Source organism: Nanorana parkeri, unplaced genomic scaffold, assembly GCF_000935625.1.
Source record: "Nanorana parkeri isolate BGI_ZX_2015 unplaced genomic scaffold, ASM93562v1 scaffold750, whole genome shotgun sequence".
Classification (NCBI taxonomy): domain Eukaryota; kingdom Metazoa; phylum Chordata; class Amphibia; order Anura; family Dicroglossidae; genus Nanorana; species Nanorana parkeri.
In genome coordinates this window covers 60,857-83,486 of record NW_017307018.1, presented here as the reverse complement: position 1 = coordinate 83,486, position 22,630 = coordinate 60,857, and the positions used below count along the sequence as shown (strand labels likewise).

Below are 22,630 nucleotides of genomic sequence, written 5' to 3'. Positions count from 1 at the left end.
AGTGTACATGTCAGACTGACCTCAACAAGATCCTTTGCTTAATTGTGGCTTGAATGGGGGAATGTGCATTTTGAATATAGTTTAATATTAACCCTCTGAACTCAATATATGCCACATTTTCAGTTTAAAGGTCTTTGCACCAAGACTTACAACAATGTCACACCCTTTCCCACAAAGGATGGCTATCAGTTTGCTTCTAGGCTTCTGTACTTGGGTTTAGCACAAGGTCAACTAGGAAAAGTCATTGGTGTAAGCCAAGCACTGCCTGTGACTATGTGACAATTAAAATCAGTTCATCAAAAGTGATCATTATCATGTACAGGGTTTGTATTATTTGTGATGGATGCTAATCCATCACTTTTCTTAAGGGGGAAAGGAAGGAAGGTGATAATCCATGTATGTTCAACAATATCCTTGTAAGTATGACAGGCAGATCTCTACTGACCTATTATTCTTAGTATGACAGGCAACAGTATTATTATGATGTTGCAAAGTGACAGCTTACAGCAATCACACCCTAGTAAAGAGGTAATACACATTTATAGACTCCTTTAGTAATTACACAGGCATCCAAAGGGATTAAATCAATGGGAAACACCCATCTACATTTACAATACTGTACAGTAAAACCTTCGGCTGCAACAAAGAGTAGTATGCAGAATATGAGACCTCTCTACAAAGATCTGTTGAGAAAATGCGCAGTGCTCAATATGGGGAATAATAAAAAGCAGTCAATCAATACTAAACAGAATGACATAGAATATTTCTGATGGTACGGTTAGTGGGTGTTGTGTGCGAAATATACAAAATTAAAGCACTTGAAACTTCCTAATGTTATGGTTGTTTGCAGAATAATAACAGTGATTTTAAAATATGTTTACAATATAAAAAAGAGTTCCAATTTGCTTATCTTTCCTCCGGGGAGACTGGGATAATGTAGACTCAGATGCGTGAGCTGTCCTCTGTGGAAAAAAGCTCTTCTAAGTGCACCTCACCAGAAGCTACTTCCGCATAATGGATGTGATGATGTCATGATGCAGCTGACTATGGCAACTGTGGAAGGACAAATGTCTAATGCAACCAGATTTATGGCAATATTTAACCCTTTCTGGTTCAATATACCGGCCAATAGCCAGTTATTACTTTTTAACTGAAAACTTCGAAATGCGGGTTGTGTTTATATCAGCATTGATACACAGTTGGCCTAGTCTGTAAAAACCGAAGCGCATGAAATATACAAATGCTGCCCATAGCATCCAAACAGATGTTAGCCAAGTTTTCTTTCAGTGGACAACAGATTCACAGTGAACTGCTCAAAAAAAAATTTTTCAACCAGTCACAATGTCAGAAAATACTTTAGGATTTGGAATAAAAAGACCTTGACAAAAGATGACTGCTTTTCCAAAAACTATTACTAATTTTATATAAATATCAATAAATACAGCCTCTCGCGATATACTGAGCTTTGGGTCACGGGAGGACGCTAGTTTATGTCCTCCCGTGACCCTTGAGAGAACTATAGGGAAAGACACTTACCCCATAGTTCTCTTTTAAATCTTAAAAATGCATTCAAGTACCCTAAATAATAACATAAATGTATCTTATTTGTGCAAATTCATGCTGACACTGTCCTTCCTTCTGGAGGGTGGCTACTTTTGTTCCTCATGGCCCCTGTGTGTCTTGTAAAGTAGCCGCCGCTCCAACCTCGCTCCTGTGATGGACTACAATCTCGCACTTTGTTTACTAATTTGTATTGAGATTGTAGTCCATCACAAGAGTGAGTTTGGAGTGGTTACTACTTTGCAACACACACAGGGATCATGGGGAACAAAAGTAGCCACCCTCCAGAAGGAAGGACATTCAGAGATGATTTGAGGATCTACGGCTGAGTGATACACAAATAAGATACATTTTTGTTAATAGTTAATGTTTTAAGATTTAACTCCTGAGTTTAGTGTCAATTTAAATATTGGACTATAACAGTTCAACCTATTTAATTTTTTTTATTTACAATACAGTATACTGTATAAGTTCTGTCTGCCTAGCCTTTGAATAATACCTGTAGTGTCCTTCACACCTTGTTATGTCCTTACATATAGAACGGCCAGATGGCTTTGCTCACACAACCACAGTCACTTGACTAGGAATAACCATGGAAGTCACCTCTGATTATCACTGATAAATGTATCCACATTCTGGGGAAATTCACCTCCCTATACAAAACAATGTTTAAGGTTTGTTAGAGAAAAAAGAAACAAACAATCTGCCACAAGAATATGATAATGCACCAAAATATAGTTTTGCCAAGATCACTCTAATCAAACTCTAATATAGTATGTTTATAAACCAGTGATTGTGACAAGCGCCAAACATTCACTACAGGCAAATCATCCTGGTGCATGTGTTTTAAATTAGCGATTGATTCACGTACAGTGAATGTTTGATAAATGTTGCATTCAATGTTTTATAAATATGCACCTAACTTTGACTCCCTATTATATTTCATGAATGAAAAAAATGTCCTTATTCTATACATGATGGAAGAAGCAAAGTATAACAACTCATAATAACCAATTAGAATCCACTGTTATTTAGGCCTCATTCACACAAGAAAAAGCCGGCACGTACAGCTCCCTGCACGGCCGTATCGGGCAGCTCCCGGGAAGGACAGGTGCTGCGTGTGATTAGTACGCAGCCCCTGTTCTTCTCTATGGGAGCACGCGGCCTTACGCCACCCTACGCTCACCCCAAGTCAGTACGGGTGCGGGTGTCCCAGCTCGGTCGCAAATAGGATCCATCCCGTCAGCGTACGAGTACGGACACCCACACGGATGTGCAGGGCAGGTGAGCGTAGGGCAGCGTATGTCTGCGTACCCCCATAGAGAAGGACAGGGGCTGCATACTAATCACACGCACCACCTGTCCTTCCCGGGAGCTGCCCGATACGGCCGTGCGCGCAGCACGGAGCTGTACGTGCCATCTTTTTCTCGTGTGAATGAGGCCTAAATCAGACAAACCATAGTTTTTGAACTGCCCTTTTTACTTTGGTCCCGCAAGTATTTTACTGGACACGTTCACATGTAATGCATTCCCCATTCCTGTAACAGTCAAACATATCTAGGAAATAAAAATGTGCATTAGGTATTAATAGCATCCATCTGTAAGATAATATTTGTCACACTAGAATCAGGATTACAAACAGTTATAAAAAACATTGCTCACGGGAGCCAGGACTCCAATTTATGAGTTACATCGGTCCACAGATGGACACAGCTGGCTGCCTGGACAAACTTTCATACAATTAAAAAGGGTATAGTTTGTCAATAAATATACAGCCAAGGACAAAGGTCTAGTCTAGGTTTTCTTTCAGTAATTGGGTGTCAGTATTACATCACAAACAGGACACTTCTGGGTATCTGGTCTACGGACAACAATTGGATCATTCACACTGATAGTTCTGGTTACATAACATGGCCAGTAGATGACATGGCCTGTAGATGACAATCTTAAAGAATTAAAAAAACATGAGTTTTCCTGACCTGTAGACTCTCCGGGTGTCACCCACAGTCAAAGGGATAAATATGCTATCACCCTTAAAAAAATCCCACCCAACCCATAGACTCCTCCTACCCTTTGAGATAAGCCTTGCAAAGGAGCCTACTGGGGTCTACACTATCCTGAATGTCAAACTAGCCCAGGTATGTCAAACTGGTGATTTTAAATTCACTTTCAGCCCCCATACAACTTTTTTGTTCCCCTTGCTCATTTTTATTGGATGATGACCCAGACCGTTGTATAGCACAAAAGGGCTACATTTCCTTTCATAGTTTTTTCCTTTTTTTCTTCATTAATAAAATGAAGTAAAATAAAGACAATATTAGTAAATATTGTGGTTAAAGCTATTACTAATTTTATAATGTAAGTAAAGGGCTTTAGCAGTTTTTGGAATTCAATCAATAGGGCTGTTGGTGCCCCTTGAAGAGGTCTACTACTCATCATGGCCCTGTTTCATTTGAGTTCGACAAACCCTAGCCACCCAAAACTATGTAATAAATGTAGGTACCTATTTACATATTGTGTATCTATGTGGTTATAGGTAGTTTACAGCCCATGGACATGCAGCTAAGAAAGTAACACAATTAAAGGGCTTTGGTGGGTGCATTGGATCTTTTGAATTTAACCAGTAATTGCTGGCCTTGTAATTTGCTAGCTACTATACTAGTTCAATCTTGCTTTTAAATGCACTTCCCAAACTATTATACATCATAGTTTCATGCTTAGTCATTTATCAGATGCTTGTCATTTAGGTATATGTTTCTCATGCCCTTGTCATTTGTATTATTACTGTAAAACAGTGAATTACAATCTCATAACAGCTGATTGCTGTCAAAATAGCTACTTATGCAAACCAAGAGTGACAGAACTGTACTCCTAACAAAGAAGAACCAAGGGCGGATCCATATAAAAAAAAACAAACAGCTCATTCAGTAAGATGCTTCTTCTTAAGCTGGCCATAGTCATACGAGGGCGGATGAATTGTGCAGACAGAATGAACAACCTGAAGGCATACTGAATCTATTGGTATCCATATACATTCTTATGGCCATGCATACATGTTAAACTGAATGTAGAAAGGAAAGGTACATAGGAGGAAGAAATAGGCATTTATTTTAGAGGGAACAATAGCAAGTGTTCAGGTTTAGATTTTAAACCTGTATATTTGATAAACCTGTATCTTTGATCAAGAGCAGCTGGCTGGTAGAGGTCTATATGCAGTCACTTTCCTTCTAACCTGTCCAATTGCTATTTCCTCTGACTGCCATTGCTATCAAGTGGCTCATAGACCTTGCATCAGGGGTGGACAAATGAATATGGAATTCAGGACTTAGAATCTTCGATTCAGGATCCAGCAGTCCTTAGACCACCGGAGCACAGGAAAGACCAGGCGGCGGGGACTAGTCTAGAATCCAAGCGGGACTGAAGATTAGATGAGTATATATTCTTTATTTTTGTCCCTAGACCAAAATGAGCATTTAACCCTTGCAGTATGGGGGTAGCCGCACTGCATGGGTTAATTTTAATAAATCTTGGAGTCCTTCTTTAATGATATAATACTTTACACTAATGTTAGCATCATGCAGGCTGCATATTAAAGGGTACTATTTTTACTTTTTTTTTTTAAAAGAAGGAATTTACATCATTTAATGTAGCTTCCTAATTTATGTACTCTGTACAGGACTAAAAAGACTGAGGGTGGAATCATACTTTTGTGTTGCACAATACGTTTTGGCACACTGTGTCGCATTCATTCTATAGGCCACTCCAAAGCATCTTAGCCAATGCAGCTGTTCTAGCACAACACAACGCATCATGGTGCAAGGTGCCGTAAAAAAATAGTGCAAGCACCTTTGTTTGGTGCGTTTTGGTGCATTATGCAGCCCATTCAAATGAAATCAAATGGGGCAACTGTCTAAGAGGAGTATTCTGTATAACTGGCACAGGACATGAAGGGAAATTGGCCCAATGGTACACAAACACCAAAATATTAACTGGCATGGGTTTTATCTCTTCCTTACTTCCCTTACTTCAAAAGGAGTAAAACAAACGATTTGGCTATATCTATATACTTTGATACTAAAAGTAGATTTGTTGTATAGTGGAGGAAGGTGTTGAAAAATGATTTGTTTTGGCTTTTAAATATGCAAGGTATGTCACATTCTTTATTTCCTTATTATTATTATTATATCTAGAAACGCCTAATCATGCCATGAGCTGTATATATAGATTTTTAGCAGTGCTTTCCTAAGACCCATACATTCTTTGAAGGGTTCGCCACAGAAAAAAAGGTTGAGAAAGGCAGCTCTAAACCATACGTCTCACTTTTTCTAGCATACACTGTATAAAAAAATAAAACATTATGTTTGGTAACCTTAGGAAAACCTTCTCATAAATGTCTCACGATAGTCAAACAATCAAGGGACACAGAAAAGCTTTATGTCTTTGCTTTTTGTTTCAGTGCCAGAAGGCCACTTCCTTCCTTCTTATATTGCAAAAAAAAGACATCAAAAGATAATACATTGTCCTGCAACTATAAGAACATCTGAGAGTGTTCGCAGAAACATAGCTGTGCTCTATCAACGTCACAATCTATATTGTACAGGAAATCTGCCAGTGGGTAGCAGATTGTGATTAGTGGAAAGTTTATCAAGAGCATTTTGCTCTGATGCTCTGGAAAGGAAGTTTAGAGGCCTCTACAATGCGTGACTGCAAAAGGGGAAAATGACAGCTGCACTGCCGGCACATTAGGTGTTCACAATCATAGTGCTGGAACTAGTTTGTTTTTTTTTTACTATCAGCAGACATCTGCAATTTATTATTTTTATTAGCAACAGGCAAGATAACGTAGCTGCAATTGTGATACCCCAACTCACGCAATTTAAAGTGCATCTCAAGGCAAAACTTTTTTGTTTTTTTATAATTTTGGTGCCCAACACAGTGCCAACTTTTTTTTTTAAGTTTATTAAAATATTGCAAGTGACATTTCATTAAGTTCTAGGGCACAGCAGGGGGCGAGGAGGTTGTACTGCGTCACATCTTGCTGCGCTGAAAAAAAAAGTATGGTGTGCCGTACTTTCTTCAGTGCACACCATTGCAACGCACGGGAACCTAGCCCATCCGTGATAAGGCAAATTGCCTTGTCTTGTGTTGGGGCTGCACTGAAAACAACACCCAGTGCAGCCCCAATGCATATGGTGTGAACCCACCCTAAGACCTTCTGTCAAGTTTTTATTGCAGTCTGAGTGTGAAGATTCACCACTCTATTTGTACTGGTGACCATTATTACCAAAACAGAAAGAACAGGAAAAAACTGTCCCCAGAACAAAAGACAAGGAGAAATCTTCCAATGGGGGACACTCGTTTCGGAGATACACTTTACAACCATCGCAAGACTTCAGACAATTAAAAAAAACGTACGATCTGCCCATCTTGGACACGCAGATCGCACTTGCGATCATCGCAAGCCGGCCCTGCTGAGGGGTGGGCTTCCGATCACCGCAATGCTGAACGGGCAGTGTGCACGTGCGCACACCGGCCCGCGCCACAAACCAGTGGTTTTCGAACATGCTCCTTAGACAAAAGACATGGGACCGTACACTAAAAACGGTCGCACGCCTGCCATACACTTTGCGATTATCGTACGATCGCGGGATTCCCCGCTATTATCGTGCGATAATCGTACAGTGTATGGGCACCTTTAGAATGAAATTTCCTTCACTTTGGGAGATTTCTTCTAACTTCCAGTTGTGTCTCTGAGACAGAAGGTGAAGGAAAATTTTGCCAATGGTACATAGACGGCAGAAAAATAAATATATCGATAACCTGACGGCTTTTATAACCCTTCTCTACTCTATCAAAAACTAAAAAAAAAAAAAAAAAGTTTTGCCTATACATACACTTTGATGACTTAACTAACAAATGTAATTTATGTACAAAAAAAAACATTAGTTTAGCACTAAATAGTCAATATAAGTTAAGTTTCCAAGACCACATTCACATCCAACATATCCAGGAATGAATTACTAACACAATATAGAATCTTTTGTATATACTGTACTTTGGAAAACACAGGGACATGAAATGGAAATATGGGCCACATGAAATCTAGCTAAGTGGAACATGACATGAAGATGAAGGGCACATGTAAGGAAAATGAGGGGCACATGTAAGGAAGATGAGGGGCACATGAAACAGTAAGTGTAATTATGGTAAGCGGCACATGAAATGAAGATGAAAAAGTACAGTATTTCCACACAAGTTGTCTATGTTAGGTCCTATCGGAGGTCCTTCCAACAGCACTAACAGTCTAGTCTGTCTGGTCAAAGCATGCGTTGGAGGTTTCCCTGTACATGTCACTGGAAAATCCCTTATACTCTCTGCAAAGTCAGAGTGATCTAGTAGAATAAATGTATGATGTCAATAGTGGTGGGATGAGGTTATTTAACACCCAAGGCGAAAAGGCCAAAATGTGCCCACCATAAGCTGTAAACTACTTCAGCCGTGTAGGCTTAAGGTTCCCCCCCTTCTGCTATCAAATCATCAAAATAAGCACAGTTTTTTTTTATTTCACCTTTCACTCTCTCACCACACAGTATGTAGGAGTAAAGCTCTTGCAATGTGGTTTCATAGGACTGTATATGTCAGTGCCCCTTCTTAAATATCTTATTTACGTTAGCTAACCTCTACGAGATGTACCGGCGTTCTGGAAAGAACTTGTACGACTGCTACTCCTGGGATATGCATCACCTTAAATTCCAAGGCTTAATTCCAGGTAATTGTTTACAGCACCAATAAACATTAAAACATATATATGGCCTGAATTAGCTTAAGCGTCAACAAACTGACCCAGTAGGATGCTCAATTCTCTCTTCCATTAACACAGAGGGTGTGTTTGTTGTTGGTGCTATCTATCAAAGAATTGTTCCACAAAATATACAAGCAATAAAAGAAAACAAATGAATATGGCGTCCTTGAAACCTATCATCATTGATTCTAAATTTCCCCAGGTCTCCATAATGGCACTTCAAACAAGTATAAGACAATGATCCAAGAGCACCTCCATTAGCAGTAAATGCAGTGAAAAAGTGCATGACCCTCCCTTCACCTTCACATTACGGAGCCGTTATTATTTCCAAGCATGAGGATCATTAACAAATACAAACCCTCCCATCAAGACACAGGATACTATGTATGTGCACTATATGGTAAGAAGACTACTTCCAAAAAAAAACCCCAGTCACTAAAATCTCATATAATATTTAACATGTTAATTAAATTCCAAGAGCTGCTTTCTGTCTTTCCAAAAATACAGCTTTATTTAGATAATACTTGGAGATACTGCCACAAATATTCCTGTCCAGGCTCCTTCTGTTAACTGCCTCCTAATTGTACTCAAGCGTTGTCACCCAGCCATGCGTTGTCTCCTGTTGGAGACTATAAGGACACATATTGGCATAGTCAACTGTTGTCACCATCATATAGCTGTTCCAGAGTGCATATAGACAGGAAGTGGCTGTAATAGGCTAGAGGAGATCAGTAGAACTGATTAGGATGAAAAACTGTAAAAACTGTATTTTATTAGGGAAAACACGGGCAATTGTTTAAAATGCACAGTGCTTTAATAAAACTTAAAGCCCATCTCCAGAATAAACATAAACCCGCTTCCCACCACCTTCTAACCGATTACTAGAATTAAAAAGAACTAAAGCCACGGTCACATGACGCTCAGGTCCTGAGTCATCTCTTGCTTACTTCCAGCAGAATCTTCTTTGGGTGTGCACATCACTGTGTGTGTGGTGTGAATACTTCCTATTGGCTGTCCAGTGGCAAGGTCCTCTCAGGCCTGGTTCACACCTGGGCGTTTTACAGCGCGTTCCTACGTGCTATAAAACGCTCAACATGTGAAAACCAATGATTGCCTATGGGCATGGTTCCCACCTGAGCGTTTTACAACGCGTAGGAGCGCGCTGTAAAACGCCCTACGCCCAAAGAAGTACAGGAGCTTCTTTGGGGCATATTTGTCGCGCGTATCCATTGGGATACAGCCAGGTAGCCCTCGGAAACGCGCGATTGTCGTGCGTTTTTTGTACCGCAAATCGCTGTAAAAACGTGCGGCATGAAACGTGCGGCAAACGCGCATATTCCGTACGCCTAGGGGTAAACCCAGCCTCAGGATCCATAAGAGGAATTAAATCAGCGGTCTCCAGTGCATCTGCTGCACAGGATTAGTGATTCCCAGCACTCAGAATTTGCAGGAATGAGGGATCTGGACAGGGGACTTAGGCCAGTATATCTTACTTCACCAGGTTAAAAAAAAAAAAAAACTCTGGCCCTCCAGATGTTGTGGAACTACAAGTCCCATGAGGCATTGAAAGACTGACAGTTAGAGCATGACCCCCAGAGGCATGTTGGGATTTTGAGCTAAAGCACAGCTGGAGGGCCAGAGTTGCCCACCCCAGGGTTACTGGGGGTTGGGATAGAGGGTGGCAAGAAGGGTATATTTTACCTGGAATGTGCCCGGGTAAAAAAAAAACTCTCCATGTAGTGGGGCTGCTCACCCTAAATGATCGTTTAGGTCTGGGGTACCTGGGTAAAGGACTATTACTTACCTGATCCCTTCTCCCGCAGGCTCCAAGCCCAGCACCCACACCCTCTTTCCCTTGGAGGCCCACTGGCGTCATCCCTTACAATGCAGGGTCCATAGCCTTCAACTATATGAGAAGACTGAGGGACAGTCCACAAGCTGGAGCATTGGAGCATAGGAGTAATGCTGCAAGGAAAGTTTTTTCATGTGATCCCGTTAGGGTTTAGATTTACAAAGGACAACACAACTCTACTCCAGACATGGATCCATGCATACTGTCACAGCATATATGTCCCCTGCATCAGCAAAGAGGACAGACAGATTCATGTTATGTGCTCATTAGCCAGCACAGATTAATAGGGATGCTGGCTGAAATGAAAGCACAGAACACTGTGCCATCATTCTCAACACCGAGCCAAGTTCCCTCCAACTCGGTAAGCAGCAGCTCTCCAGATGTGGTTGAACTACATGTGCCAGCCAGCTCTATAGTAGTAGGGTGTAATGGCATCCGGTGCAGAGCAGAGTGCAATGTAGGCTATCCCTACCCTGATCAGACAATAACCTTAGTGAGTAGCCAGGCAGTCTCTGCACACACACTCTCACATACACACACGCCGTGTACTCACCGCTGCTCGCCTGCCCAGACAGAGTGGATACGGAGGTCTGGCCCATCGCTCCAGCTCCAAGAGGGGCCCTTTGTATTACAGTCCGGCGTCTCTCATGCTCCCTTGGCCGTGCATTACCAGCAAAAACAATCCCATGGGTTCATTTCCTTTCTCGTGATGCTGCTGAGAGCCGTGCAGTATGTCGGCGGTCCGATGTAGCCGGGGCTCCTGTGTTCCTGCTCGGCTGAATGCCTGTCATTCCTGCAGCAGATTACTGCGGGTCACAGGTCACACACATACACAGTGTGTCCCCTCCCAGCCATCCATCCACTGCCCCTCAACTTCTCACTGCTACTGACTACTGCCTCCCTCATCTTCTGCTTTCTTCTACTTTCTACTCTCCTCCCCTTTTTATCATTTTACACTTCCACCACGAGCAATGTTTTCCTTCTGTGTTCTCTTTAAAGCGTGTGACTTATTTCGTGGCTCCGAGTTCTTCCCCACCTTAGTACTGGAGCAATGAGTTCAATTTTTTAACTCACATGCTTAAATCTGAATTTGTGGATACACAACCTCCCCAAACAGGTATGTATTTTCTGAAAGCAGAGGCCCTGTAGAATAAAAAAAAAAATAGCTGCATTTTTTTTTTATGTTCCCCTTTTTTTGCACAAATGTAAATCAAATAGATATTTTTAGGGAAAAAACACTAAAATGAATTTTAGCACAAGCAAACACAATATAATACTCAATTTTTGGGTAAAATGTAAAAGATGGGGTTCAGGTTGAGTAAATAGACATCAAACATGTCGGGGGTTAAATTTGCAGGAGCCCGGGCAATGGTGATAAGCTGTGGTACTCAAAATTGTCCAAGTATGCATTAAAAAGCCTTCACTGCTTATCAGTTTAGAGTTAACAGTGAATTATGGACCTAGAATTATTGCTCTCACTCTGACATTCGCATCGATACCCAACATGTGTGGCGAAATCATATACATACACATGCATGCCCGGCGCACACGTGTTTATTCACATGCAGATGTCAGGGCAACAGGGTCGGTTTACGTTTTCTATTTATTTTATTACTTTTTTCCACTTAACTTTATTGCAATCACAAACTGGCTAACAATTCCCTATGTGATAGCGTTTGGAGGTGGCAGGTTCTTTTTATGGAGACATGTTGGGTCTATTAGACTCCTGATGTCTCTCCTGCCTTAAAATACAGATGATGAAACACAGGAATGTGATCGCCTGTGCAACCTGCATGTCTGCTGGCTTCTGACAGCTCTGAAGTAGGAAGTCCTGTCAGTACAGTTTCATTACAGGGCAGATTTGCAAATGGATGTTACTCAATCTGCTCCGACTCTCCATCATGAGACTGTTTGCTGTGGTCCTGGGCCCCCAGAGGAGCAGGGGACCCCAAAAACTATGGCAGGGGGGTGTAAGCGGGGGCAGCACATTAACAGGTTGCTACAAGTGACCTGGGCAGCTATACAGCCATGTTACATATTAGTTATTCTTCCATCCATGCTGTTAGCATGAATGGGGGAATCGAAAACTGGAGATGAACAAGAAAAATGTCAGAAAATATGGCCAGCGTAACTCTGTGTATAATATGTGGGTTTCAGAACCATTTCCAGAAAGGTATAAGTGCATTCTCACATACAGAGGTGACTGGAGTTTTTCCCCATTGGAACAACACCATTCATTAATGAATAGATATTAAAGGAGAACTATGAGGTGAGTGCTTTTCACTCACCTCATAGTTCTAGCCGACCTGTGACAATGAGACTGTCACAGGTCGGCTCAGTAGATCGGGAGGTGAGCGAACACATACCGGCGTTCGCTCGCCTCTCGATCCTGTCACAGCCCTCTGCCGTGACAGGGGAGGGGCTGGATTCCCCCCTCCCCGCTCCGATCCTCCAGCGCTGACTGGCAGAACGGACGGGGGAGGGGGCGGGTACAGCTGCCTCTGCCCCCTAGATAGGCAGAGCCAGCTGTCACTCATGCAGATGGGCGGATCCAGACATAATTTTCGGGATCCGCTTCAGCTGCGGCGTCTCAGTATACCGCGAGCTGTAGCTCGCAGTATACTGACCTTAGGGTGACGTGAGCACGCTAGTTTGTGTCCTCCCGTTACCCTAAGGAGAAATATGGGGAAAAGCCTTAACCCCATAGTTCTCCTTTAAAGTGATATTAAAGTCAAAAGGTATTTAAGCTATATCAAATGCTGATAAAATCACTTACAATGGAGGCTGCTCCTTGATGTTCACAAGTTTAGTTTCCCGCAGAATCATCTGGTCCCCTGATGATCGATGAAAGGTCGCCTTGTGTGTGCTAGTGATCTGTGTATGTCTTCACAAGCACACAGCAAAGCAAGACTCTCCTCTGCTCGCCACTCCTTCTTCTGTCTCCAAGCTACTATAGGGACAGCTAAAGGAGTCTGCACTGTCCCTTGTGATCTTATACTGGACAGGAAGTTCAGGGAACAGAGCAGAGAGAGTTGGAGCTGTTCGGAAACATGATGACTAAGTGCTTGAGCAAAAATTGCAAAGAAATACTTTGCCGGGCGATGTATAATTGTTTGATCTGGATTCATTTAAAAAAAAAAAAATTTTATTACTTTAAACACCTTAGTTATGGGAGAAATACACTGTAAGTCCCATCACTAAGTGCCCAAATGACTGGTCATCTACACAGTACGTGAAGAGCTATTTGGGGCTCTGTTATGCACAAGCCGCAGAGGATCAGTGGTTACCTTCAATAATGGATGCCTTAGTATTGAGGCATCCATTAATGAAAGAGTTAAAGTGACATTAAAGGATGCATTTTTTTCCCTCCCCCCATGTTAATGTCAGCACTTATCTTAAATAATGTCTCTTAATCCGATCTTCCTCTTCTTTCCCCATGTTTTCATCTGTCCCTCCAGCGGTGCGGCGGCTCTCCGATCCAGCGCTGACTCCTCTCTGCTTACAGGCACTTCCGATCCAGCGGTGTCGGCAGGAGGGTGCACGCGTCCATAGACTTACCTTGCGTCTCTGCTCGTCTCTTTTGACTGTTGTGGGAACGATCAGAAGCCTTTAGTCCTGGTTCACACCATACACACCGCACTACATCGCATTATGGCCAGCTCACTATGTTGTGGGGCAGGAGGGGGCGTGGTAGTCCATTAGTGAATGGCACCGTAGCCACGCCCTCCAGCCGCAATGTGATCGACCGCATGGGAACCCAAGGTACATCACCGCCTGCAGTCCAGTATGGTCTGAGCAAAATGCTGGAAGCACTATTTTGTTCGGACCAGACCGCAGGCATTGATGTACCTTGAGTTCCCGTGCGGTCAATCGCATTGCGGCCGGAGGGTGTGGTTACGGTGCCATACACTTCAATGGTCCGCCACGCCCCCTTCTGCCCCACAACATAGTGAGCCAGGACCGCAATGCGATGCAGTGCGTTCTGGCTAGAATCGGGCCGGAAAGCATTGTGTCTGGTGTGAACGAGGCCGGACCAGATCTGTGCGCTCATGCACCCAAAATGCATCCCAATGTATCCCTATGTGTTTTATGGGCTACAGTTCTCACGTGCACATTTCGTTCCGGTCCGGACAGAGAAAATGCTGCATGTCACAATTTGTCCGGTCCGGATACGCCCCGGAAACGCACGAACGCATCAGAAACGAAATTGCGCAGAAAATGCATTGCACTGCAGCTAACATACTGACAGCCCCACTCCCACCAAAAAAAAAAATATTTTTTTTTAACTGGAACGCGTCAAAAACTTGTCAAAAACGCATAGCACCGCGTCTGCAGATCTGCTCCAGATCCGGACCAGATCTGGTCCGGACATCTTGTGAACAAGCCCTAAGTGACATCTGAACCTGAAATGCTGCAGGATCAGCATGTAAGGATCAGCGTCACTAAGGTTATTATTGGCTGTTCCTAAGTTTGGTGCAGCCTAATAATAACCAAAAATTATATAATTAAATTAACAGTCATAGTGAGATCCATTCACAATGACTGCTTCATATAAATAAAAATAAATGAAATAAATGTGTAAAAGATTTAAAAAAAGATAGTGTAAAAAGAAAATAAAGTGTAAAAAAATACAAATAAAAAATGATATATATAAATATATTTTTATACTATCATTTTTATAAAAAATACAATGAAAATCTGCAGCCAAGCTGCAGATAAATTTTTCCCCCTAACAGGTTTCTAACTGTGACACTTAGTGACAGTGACATTGTATGCCAGGTGACCACTATTACCTTTTAAAGAAAAAAATAAATAAAATGTTAGGTTTTAGTTTTAGGAGGAGAAGTAAGGAAAACATTCTGAAATCCTAGGGATGTGAGGTGTTTATAAAGGACAAATAAATTAATTTATTTGAATACATTTTTTTAGCTGTGCTATTTTTTCTAAAAAAATAATAGTAATCAATACTGGGGAAAAAGTGTTTTCTTTACCTTTTTTCCTAATTTCTGTATATTTTATTCATCCTAAGTGAGGCGTTAGGCACACATATGTGATCTAAATATAATGCCCTATCTGTCCTCTAAAAACAATATATAATATGTGTGGGTGCACACAGTAAGAAAATATATTACTGCCATGAAAGAATCACACAGCAAACATGTAAAAAGTGCATCAGTCGTTAACGAACATAAACTGAAAAGCAAGAACAGTCATGAAGGGGTTAAACACATGTGCAGGGCTCTTCTTTTATATACAAATACTCTGGTGAAACCTATAAAAAAAAACGCTAAACATCCAAATGTTTAACAACAATCCACTGTTGCATAATAAAATCACAGCTTATCTCCATGTGTACGCAGAAGAAAATATTACAATGTATCTTCATATAACAGTGTAACTAAAACACTCTCCATGTTACTGGCTGACTATATAGAAGTGTTCAAACAACAAAAAACAAAGACACAGTATCCACACACAAAAAAATCACAAAGAGGGGAATTTATCAAAACTGGAGCTGACAAAATCTGGAGCAGCTGTGTACAGGACCAATCAGCCTCTCTCTTTTATTTTTAAATCTTAACTCAACAATCTTAAGAGACAAGCTGATTAGTTGCCATGCACAGCTGCTCCAGATTTTGTCTGCTCCAGTTTTGATAAATTCCACTCTCAGTATCCATACAAAGAACTCATAAATGTGATTTTTTTTTCCCACATACACCACATGTGCCAGGCCATTTCAGGTGGCCATCGCACCTCTCCTGCAGCTGCGGCACCCCCCTAGTCTCCGCCCCCTTCTTTGTCTCAGCTGTTGGCAGCAGAGAGCAGGACAGAACTCCTCCTACAAATCCTGCGCCTCTGTGTGCAGCCACAGCACCCCCTCTTCTCCGCCTCCCCTAGTCTCAACATTCAGCTGACTCCAGCCCTCCTGTAGTCCTCCTCCAGGCCCTGCATTTTATGCATCCCAGCTTTTCCCTGGTATCAGCACAAGGTAAGGGGGGTGCACTGTGATGTAAGGGAGGGAACAAAAGCCTTAGGCCCCTATAAAGCCTTTCACATGGTCTGATCAGGAGGGGATCTGTGCATGGATCCTCTGCTGATTGGAACGGATGTGACTGTTGTGAAATTTCCAGTCCCATGTTAGGACTATGGGGAGTCGGATGCAGTGGCGTCACAAGGGGGATGCGGCCCGCACCTGGGTGACACCATTGGAGGGGTGACAACGAAATGACTGACAGTCATTTTGGTGTCACCCCCCTCTGAAAAGTCGGCACTCGGTCATGGACTCAGACATCCCAACCTGCAAATCCTTATTTCAGACTATAAAAGGACACACACACGATTTGTGAATTGATGTTCAAGTATCTGTCAGTGTAAAAGTCACAATTTATTAGACAGCCCGAGACCTTTTTTAAAAAACGCTGAGGAGTAAAGTCCCTGATACACAGTTGACTAGTTGCTATGGGCAGCAAATGAAATAAATGTTCTCTATAACTAGACAACCAGGGCATATAATTGTTTCTATATTATCCACAAAGGGTTAACAGCACTCTCTCAACCCTGCAGCAGTGCCTGTACCTGCTCTCAATAGTAGTATATCTCCGCCCTCTCTGTGCAGCAAGTAGCTTCTTCCTTCTGAGAGCCAAGCCTCGTTCTGAGGCTACTCTAGAGACCACATGACCTTCCTCCGGGAGGCAAGCCTCACCCTGAAACGTTACCCACTGATATCTTACCGGAAAAGTTTACTCAGAGAAAACCTTTTAGGGAGAAAATGCCTCTCTCGCTATCTAATAGCGGGAGACTCCCTGAACATCAGGGAGACTTGAGATCCCTGTGGACCGAGCACCCGACAGTATCAGGAGGGGACCCGGTGGCATACCTTATCCCGCCGGGTGACTGTCCCCTCCTCTCTCTGCCAGCATCCATCAACAAAATGGACACCGGCAGGTATCAAAAAGATCGCTGCGCATGCATGGTGACGTCATGGCGGGGTGTCACTCGGTAACCGCTCCGGGTGACACCCAGCCTTGGGACGCCCCTGGATGGATGTAAACAGACTTTTGTCTGTTTACATCAGATTACCCCCGATGCAGCACAGAACGGTCTGGCAAAATGGAACTCTGATCTGTTTGTTAACTGGATGTAAACAGACACATGGACAGGTCTGCCTGAAAAACTGACAAGTGGACCTGATCAAAAAGCCAGTATGAAAGGGCTCTTACAGATGGCAGTACTCCCAACTGTCATCCTCACACATTAGGCAAAATACTACAAAGCATCACAATATAACAAAGAAATAAGGACAATAAAAATGTGCAACACCATATCAATTCCATTGTGCTTGCACTTCACCAAACGGTGGTCCTCCCAGCAGGAGAGCGCAGAGAACAGCAGTATAGATCTTAGTCAAGCAGGACATTGGATACCAGCTTGTTTTATCTCTGTTTCCTAGTTATGTGCACATTGTCAGGGTGTTCTACACAATGTATGTTGTTTTTTTTACTGAATCTTAAATATGGTTTTATGCTGTGTAGGATTGCGATTTATATTTTTGAGCTTTGCTGAGGTATTCACCAATGTATGGCCATGCTATTGCTATTGTACAGTAGACATGGTCCAAAGAATAAGGTTCGTTGTATCCTATATGTGAAGATGACTGACACTTAAGATGGCCATACACCTTACAATTATCTGCAAATCTTCTGTGGCCAGATGGAAAAGGTGCAACAGATTCCTCCATCTACACTTAACTAGTGTAAGGTGCCCATACACTCTACAACCCTCACAAGACTTTTGTCTTGCAAGGGTTGTAAAGTACTTAAAAAAACGTACGATCTGCCCATCTTGGACAGGCAGATCGTACTTGCGATGACTGCAATGCTGAACGGGCAGTGTGCGCATGCGCACACTGGCCCATTTGGCAGTGATCTCTCAATCATGTTAAAAACCAGCTGAAAATCGTACGATTCTCGGCTGGTTTTCCAACATGCTCGATATACAAAAGTCGTGCATTAGAAACGGTTGCACGCCTTCTATACACTGCACGATTCTCGTACAATCGTGTGATTTCCCGCGATTCTCATATGAGAATCGTGCAGTGTATGGGCACCTTTAGACATTTTGTAGCTCATTTCTCTAAAAGCGGCAATGCTTAACAAGAGGAGTCCTGCAGTTGTCAATGGCCCCGGCTCACACCAGGGAATTGTGTCCCTCATGCCAGGTGCGTAAACATAGACCCCTGCACAGATACATTGATTCCCCTGTCCCTTACACAATTGGATATTAGTTCTTTAATTAAAAAAAGTAATTTTTCATGGGTCCTAAATGTGCACTTACGGCTTTCTTGCCTAAGTGAGAATAACATCCCCCCTGCCCGAGGTTTCTTGGGATACTGACCTCACGCATCCCACAAGGCTTTGGACAACTTCTGCAACACTGCACATGTGTTAGGCAACTTCCCTATTACACTACACATGCGCTGTGGCCCGGGCGGCCGGCTGCAAGGACCTGGAAGAGACACATGCGCTCCTGATGACGTCAGAAGGAAAATGGTGGCAGTAGACCAGGCACGCTGAGACGGAGCGGCAGCTGACACAGGACTATGCTGAATTTGCTGGGCAAGTATGTTTTTTGAGGCCAGCCCATTGGACAAGCTAAGATGGGAAATGTAAAAGGGGGATAAACTCCAAACTTTCTGCACTTCGATAGCTAATACGGCACAATACTCTACCTCTGATGTGTAAGTTATATATTGTCACCTTTACCTAATGTCTCTCCCTCCAAGCTATTGCTATCCCTGCCTTGCTTCCCTCACTTTTTTATTCCCTTGTTCTCTTACCAGCAGGCCTAAACAAAGACTTCTCTGTGAGCTCAGCAAGTGTGATATGCAAGAATAGAAGAGCTTGCCTGCCAAGATGTGCTTGTTGATATGCTAATATTTTTGACACTCCAAACCCTTATGTCGTTCAAGAACAAATACATGAAATGCCTCTCATGGAAATTTGTTGATTATTTTAAGTGACAGATGAAAGGGTTAAGTATAAATTCCCACAGGAATGTTTCTAGGATCCTAAAAGATTTGGGACAACCCAAAGCACCGTGCTAGTGGAACACCACAGAAAAGTTTAAAAGATTTCAAAGAGAGTAATATTCATGAAAAAAAATGAAAAAATATCATCAACAGAATTAAAATACACTCCACCAATATTAAAGGGAACCTGTGCCCATATCTTAGCTTAAGTATTTACATATAGTGAACAAGCAGTAAAAGCACTTTAAAACAATCTCTCATTCATCTCTGTATCTGTAAGAATTGTGGAGAGCTGTAAAGGCTTAGTTCACCTTTTGACAGAAAATAAAAAGGTGAACTAACTTAAAACAGCCCCTCCACCAGTCCCTTCTGTATTGAGTTGCTTAGTTGCCACATGACCATGCTGACCAATGAGAAACTCCTCTTCTTATTTCCAACAACTTGTCCCACAAGAAAGAAAAAGGAAAAGTGGATGTGCTGACCAATGGCCACTTTCCGCAGCCCACCCCACATTAGCTGCTTAGGTCACATACTTCATCATCCAAGCCAGCCAGTGTATTGGGCAGCACATTTCAAAACTTCACTAGGCTGAGTAGAATCATAATGCTGGCAGTGGTGAGTGGTCATTGGTCAGCATGTCCATACCCTAAAAAGTCCATCAGTTTAAAGACACATAAAAATATTGGCCCTAGAATTATTGCTCTCACTCTGGGGTGCCCAGCGATACCGAACATATGAAGCAGGATCGTCATTTTCATACGTAGGTGCACCCAACACGTTATTTATGCGAATGGGCTCTTGAGGGCGGGGAACTTTAAAACATTTTTTTAAAAATTATTTTTACATTTATTTTATTAAAAAAATGTTTTTTTTTTTTTTTAATTTGAACTCTGTTCAGACTGAACTTTGCTTTTTTGGGTGTTCGTCTCAAATCCAAACATTGACTATGTTAAATGGGAGCCAAAAATCATATATATTAGCGGCATTTCTACCACTACTGTATATGACAGCTTCATGCTGTCATAGGTTGTTAAGGAAGTGGCAAGTGCCTACACCCACAGCACCCACTTAGTAACCACTACCATCATCTGGCCCATTCGCATGGCCATATTTAGTATATGGGGGAGCTTTGTTGGGTGCAGACAGGTCAGCTGTTTATCCTTTTGACAGGCGTTCATAGTGATTGACGAGGATCTACTGTACATTGCTGAACGACTTGATGTAAATGTAACATTTTACAATTGTCACTGGAACAGGAAGTAAAGAGGAATCTTTAAATACAATCTTTCAAAATAATATATTACATACTGATAATGCTCAATTCTATCTGCTCCAGTTTTGATAAATTCCCCCCACCTGGCCCACACATGTTCTTGTACAATATATAACTTATGGTGCCCAGATCTGTGACATCCTGCCACCTAAAAACATTGTCTAAGTAACCTTACAAGTTCTGCATGAATACATTCCTGACACATCATAAACAATAGCATAAGAATAATAAAAAGATAACAAAACAGGTTTGAGAGGTCCAGTCATCACTTACGTGCAATGTACAGTGTAACTGTGTGACATATCACAGAGGCAAAGATAATAGATTTTTGAGAGGTAATAAATACCTGCACGTTTTACATTTACACATTCCTTAGCATGTTGGCATTAAAAAGATGTCTGAGCAGCTTCTCATTCTCTTCTTTTGTAATTGTAGCATGTGTTTTTCAAACTTTTAAAGCTTGCAAAAATAAATCAAATGAATGTTAATTATTAGAGACATATTTTAATTGTGAATGTGAGTTGGGTTAAGAAAATAGAGGGATGCAAAACTGATACATATGGGCTAGGCATTTTTTATAATTTATAGAACATAAATGTCAACACCTTTACTACAAACTATACTAGCCCCTTCCTATCCCTACACGAAAGAAAATACACGCCCATTTCCTATCCCTACACAAAAGAAAATACATGCCTGTAAAGGCACTTAGCCTTTATAGACATGCATAGGGCTGTATTTAGGGTTGCCACCTGTCCAGGATTCACCCGGACAGTCCAGGTTTTGAATGCTGTTTCCGGGTTTCATGGCAGCAGAAACCCGGACACAAGATGTCAGGCAGACAGGGGCAACCAAAATTAAGATAGGGGCTACTGCCCCCCCCCCCCTGCTGAAAATAGCCTCAACTGTGATATTTGCATATGAATTAGTGGTGCTATTTACATATGAATGAGCCACAACTCAGTCTCCAAAAAAAAAATGTGTCGCTAGTGTTCGGGATTCGCTTGAAGAAAAGGTGGCAACCCTAGCTGTATTTCAACAATGGAAATGCTTGAAAGATGGAAAAACAGATTCTTTCTCTATCTGGGCACTTATATACGTGGGCATCCGCACGTACATACAAAAGTAAATACGCGTTGCTGTACCTACGCGCAGAAATGATGAATGCGCCGCACATGTTACATACATACATATATACATGCTACGCGGACGTCAGAGTGCGAACAATAACTCTAGGACAATCAATCACTGATAACACTAAACTGATGAGCGGTAAAAGCTTTTAAATTGTCACCCATGGGCAATTTTAGGTATTGTAGTTTTTGCGGTTTCGTGGGTGCGCTCAATTCTAAGGCTTGACATGTTTGGTGTCTATTTACCCGACGTGACCACATCTTTTATATTTTACCAAAAAATTGGTTAGTACAAAATGTTTCATAACATAATGTAGAGGAAACATTTTTTTTTTCAAAAGTTTTGGTAATTTTTCCCTAATATAGTAAAAAATAAATACCCCAGTGGTGATTACATACCACCAAAAGAAAGCTCTATGTGTCCCCAAAAAATGGTATAAAATTAATTTCAGTACAGCGTTGCATGACGGAATAAATGTCAGTCAAAGTACCCCAGAGCTGAATAACACCCCAGTCATCAAGTGGTTAAACAGACCCTGTCACCAGGCCATTCATTTTAAAAACAATCTTCCCATAAATTATGTGTGCATTTATTGTATTTTACCTGTAAAAGCCCCACTTTGTGTACACATCCAAAAGCCCTAAGACTGCTGCTAGGTGCCACCATTTTGGATGTGTAGTCAGCAGCCATGGCAGCCCCAGAGGTGTCACTTAAGTGGCACACTGTAGTATTCCCCTTTATGCCTCTTCTGGGGGTAGGTAGAAGAGTGAGGGCTTGTTCACAACAATAGCTGCTGGAACGCACCGCAATCACTCACAAAACTTCCCCCTGCGTTCTGGGTCGGAAGGGGGCGTGGCGGAGCATTGAAGTCAATTGCACCGCAGCCATTCCCCCCGCCCGCAGTGTGATCGGATGCGTGGCAAAACATTGCCTGCGTTCTGTTCCACTGCAAACGCAAAAAATAGAGCATGCAGCATTTTT

General features: G+C 42.1%; 1 protein-coding gene across 1 annotated transcript in view; it reads right to left on the bottom strand.

Moving 5' to 3' along the window:
- The window catches only part of PHACTR2 (phosphatase and actin regulator 2), a 104,598-nt gene extending 93,476 nt beyond the window's left edge, over window positions 1-11,122 (bottom strand). Inside the window, exon 1 of the mRNA XM_018564424.1 lies at window positions 10,768-11,122. Within this exon, the coding sequence (XP_018419926.1) occupies window positions 10,768-10,813 (46 nt within the window). The 5' untranslated portion in view covers window positions 10,814-11,122. The remainder of the gene's footprint in view (window positions 1-10,767) is intronic.
- Window positions 11,123-22,630: the final 11,508 nt, after the last annotated feature.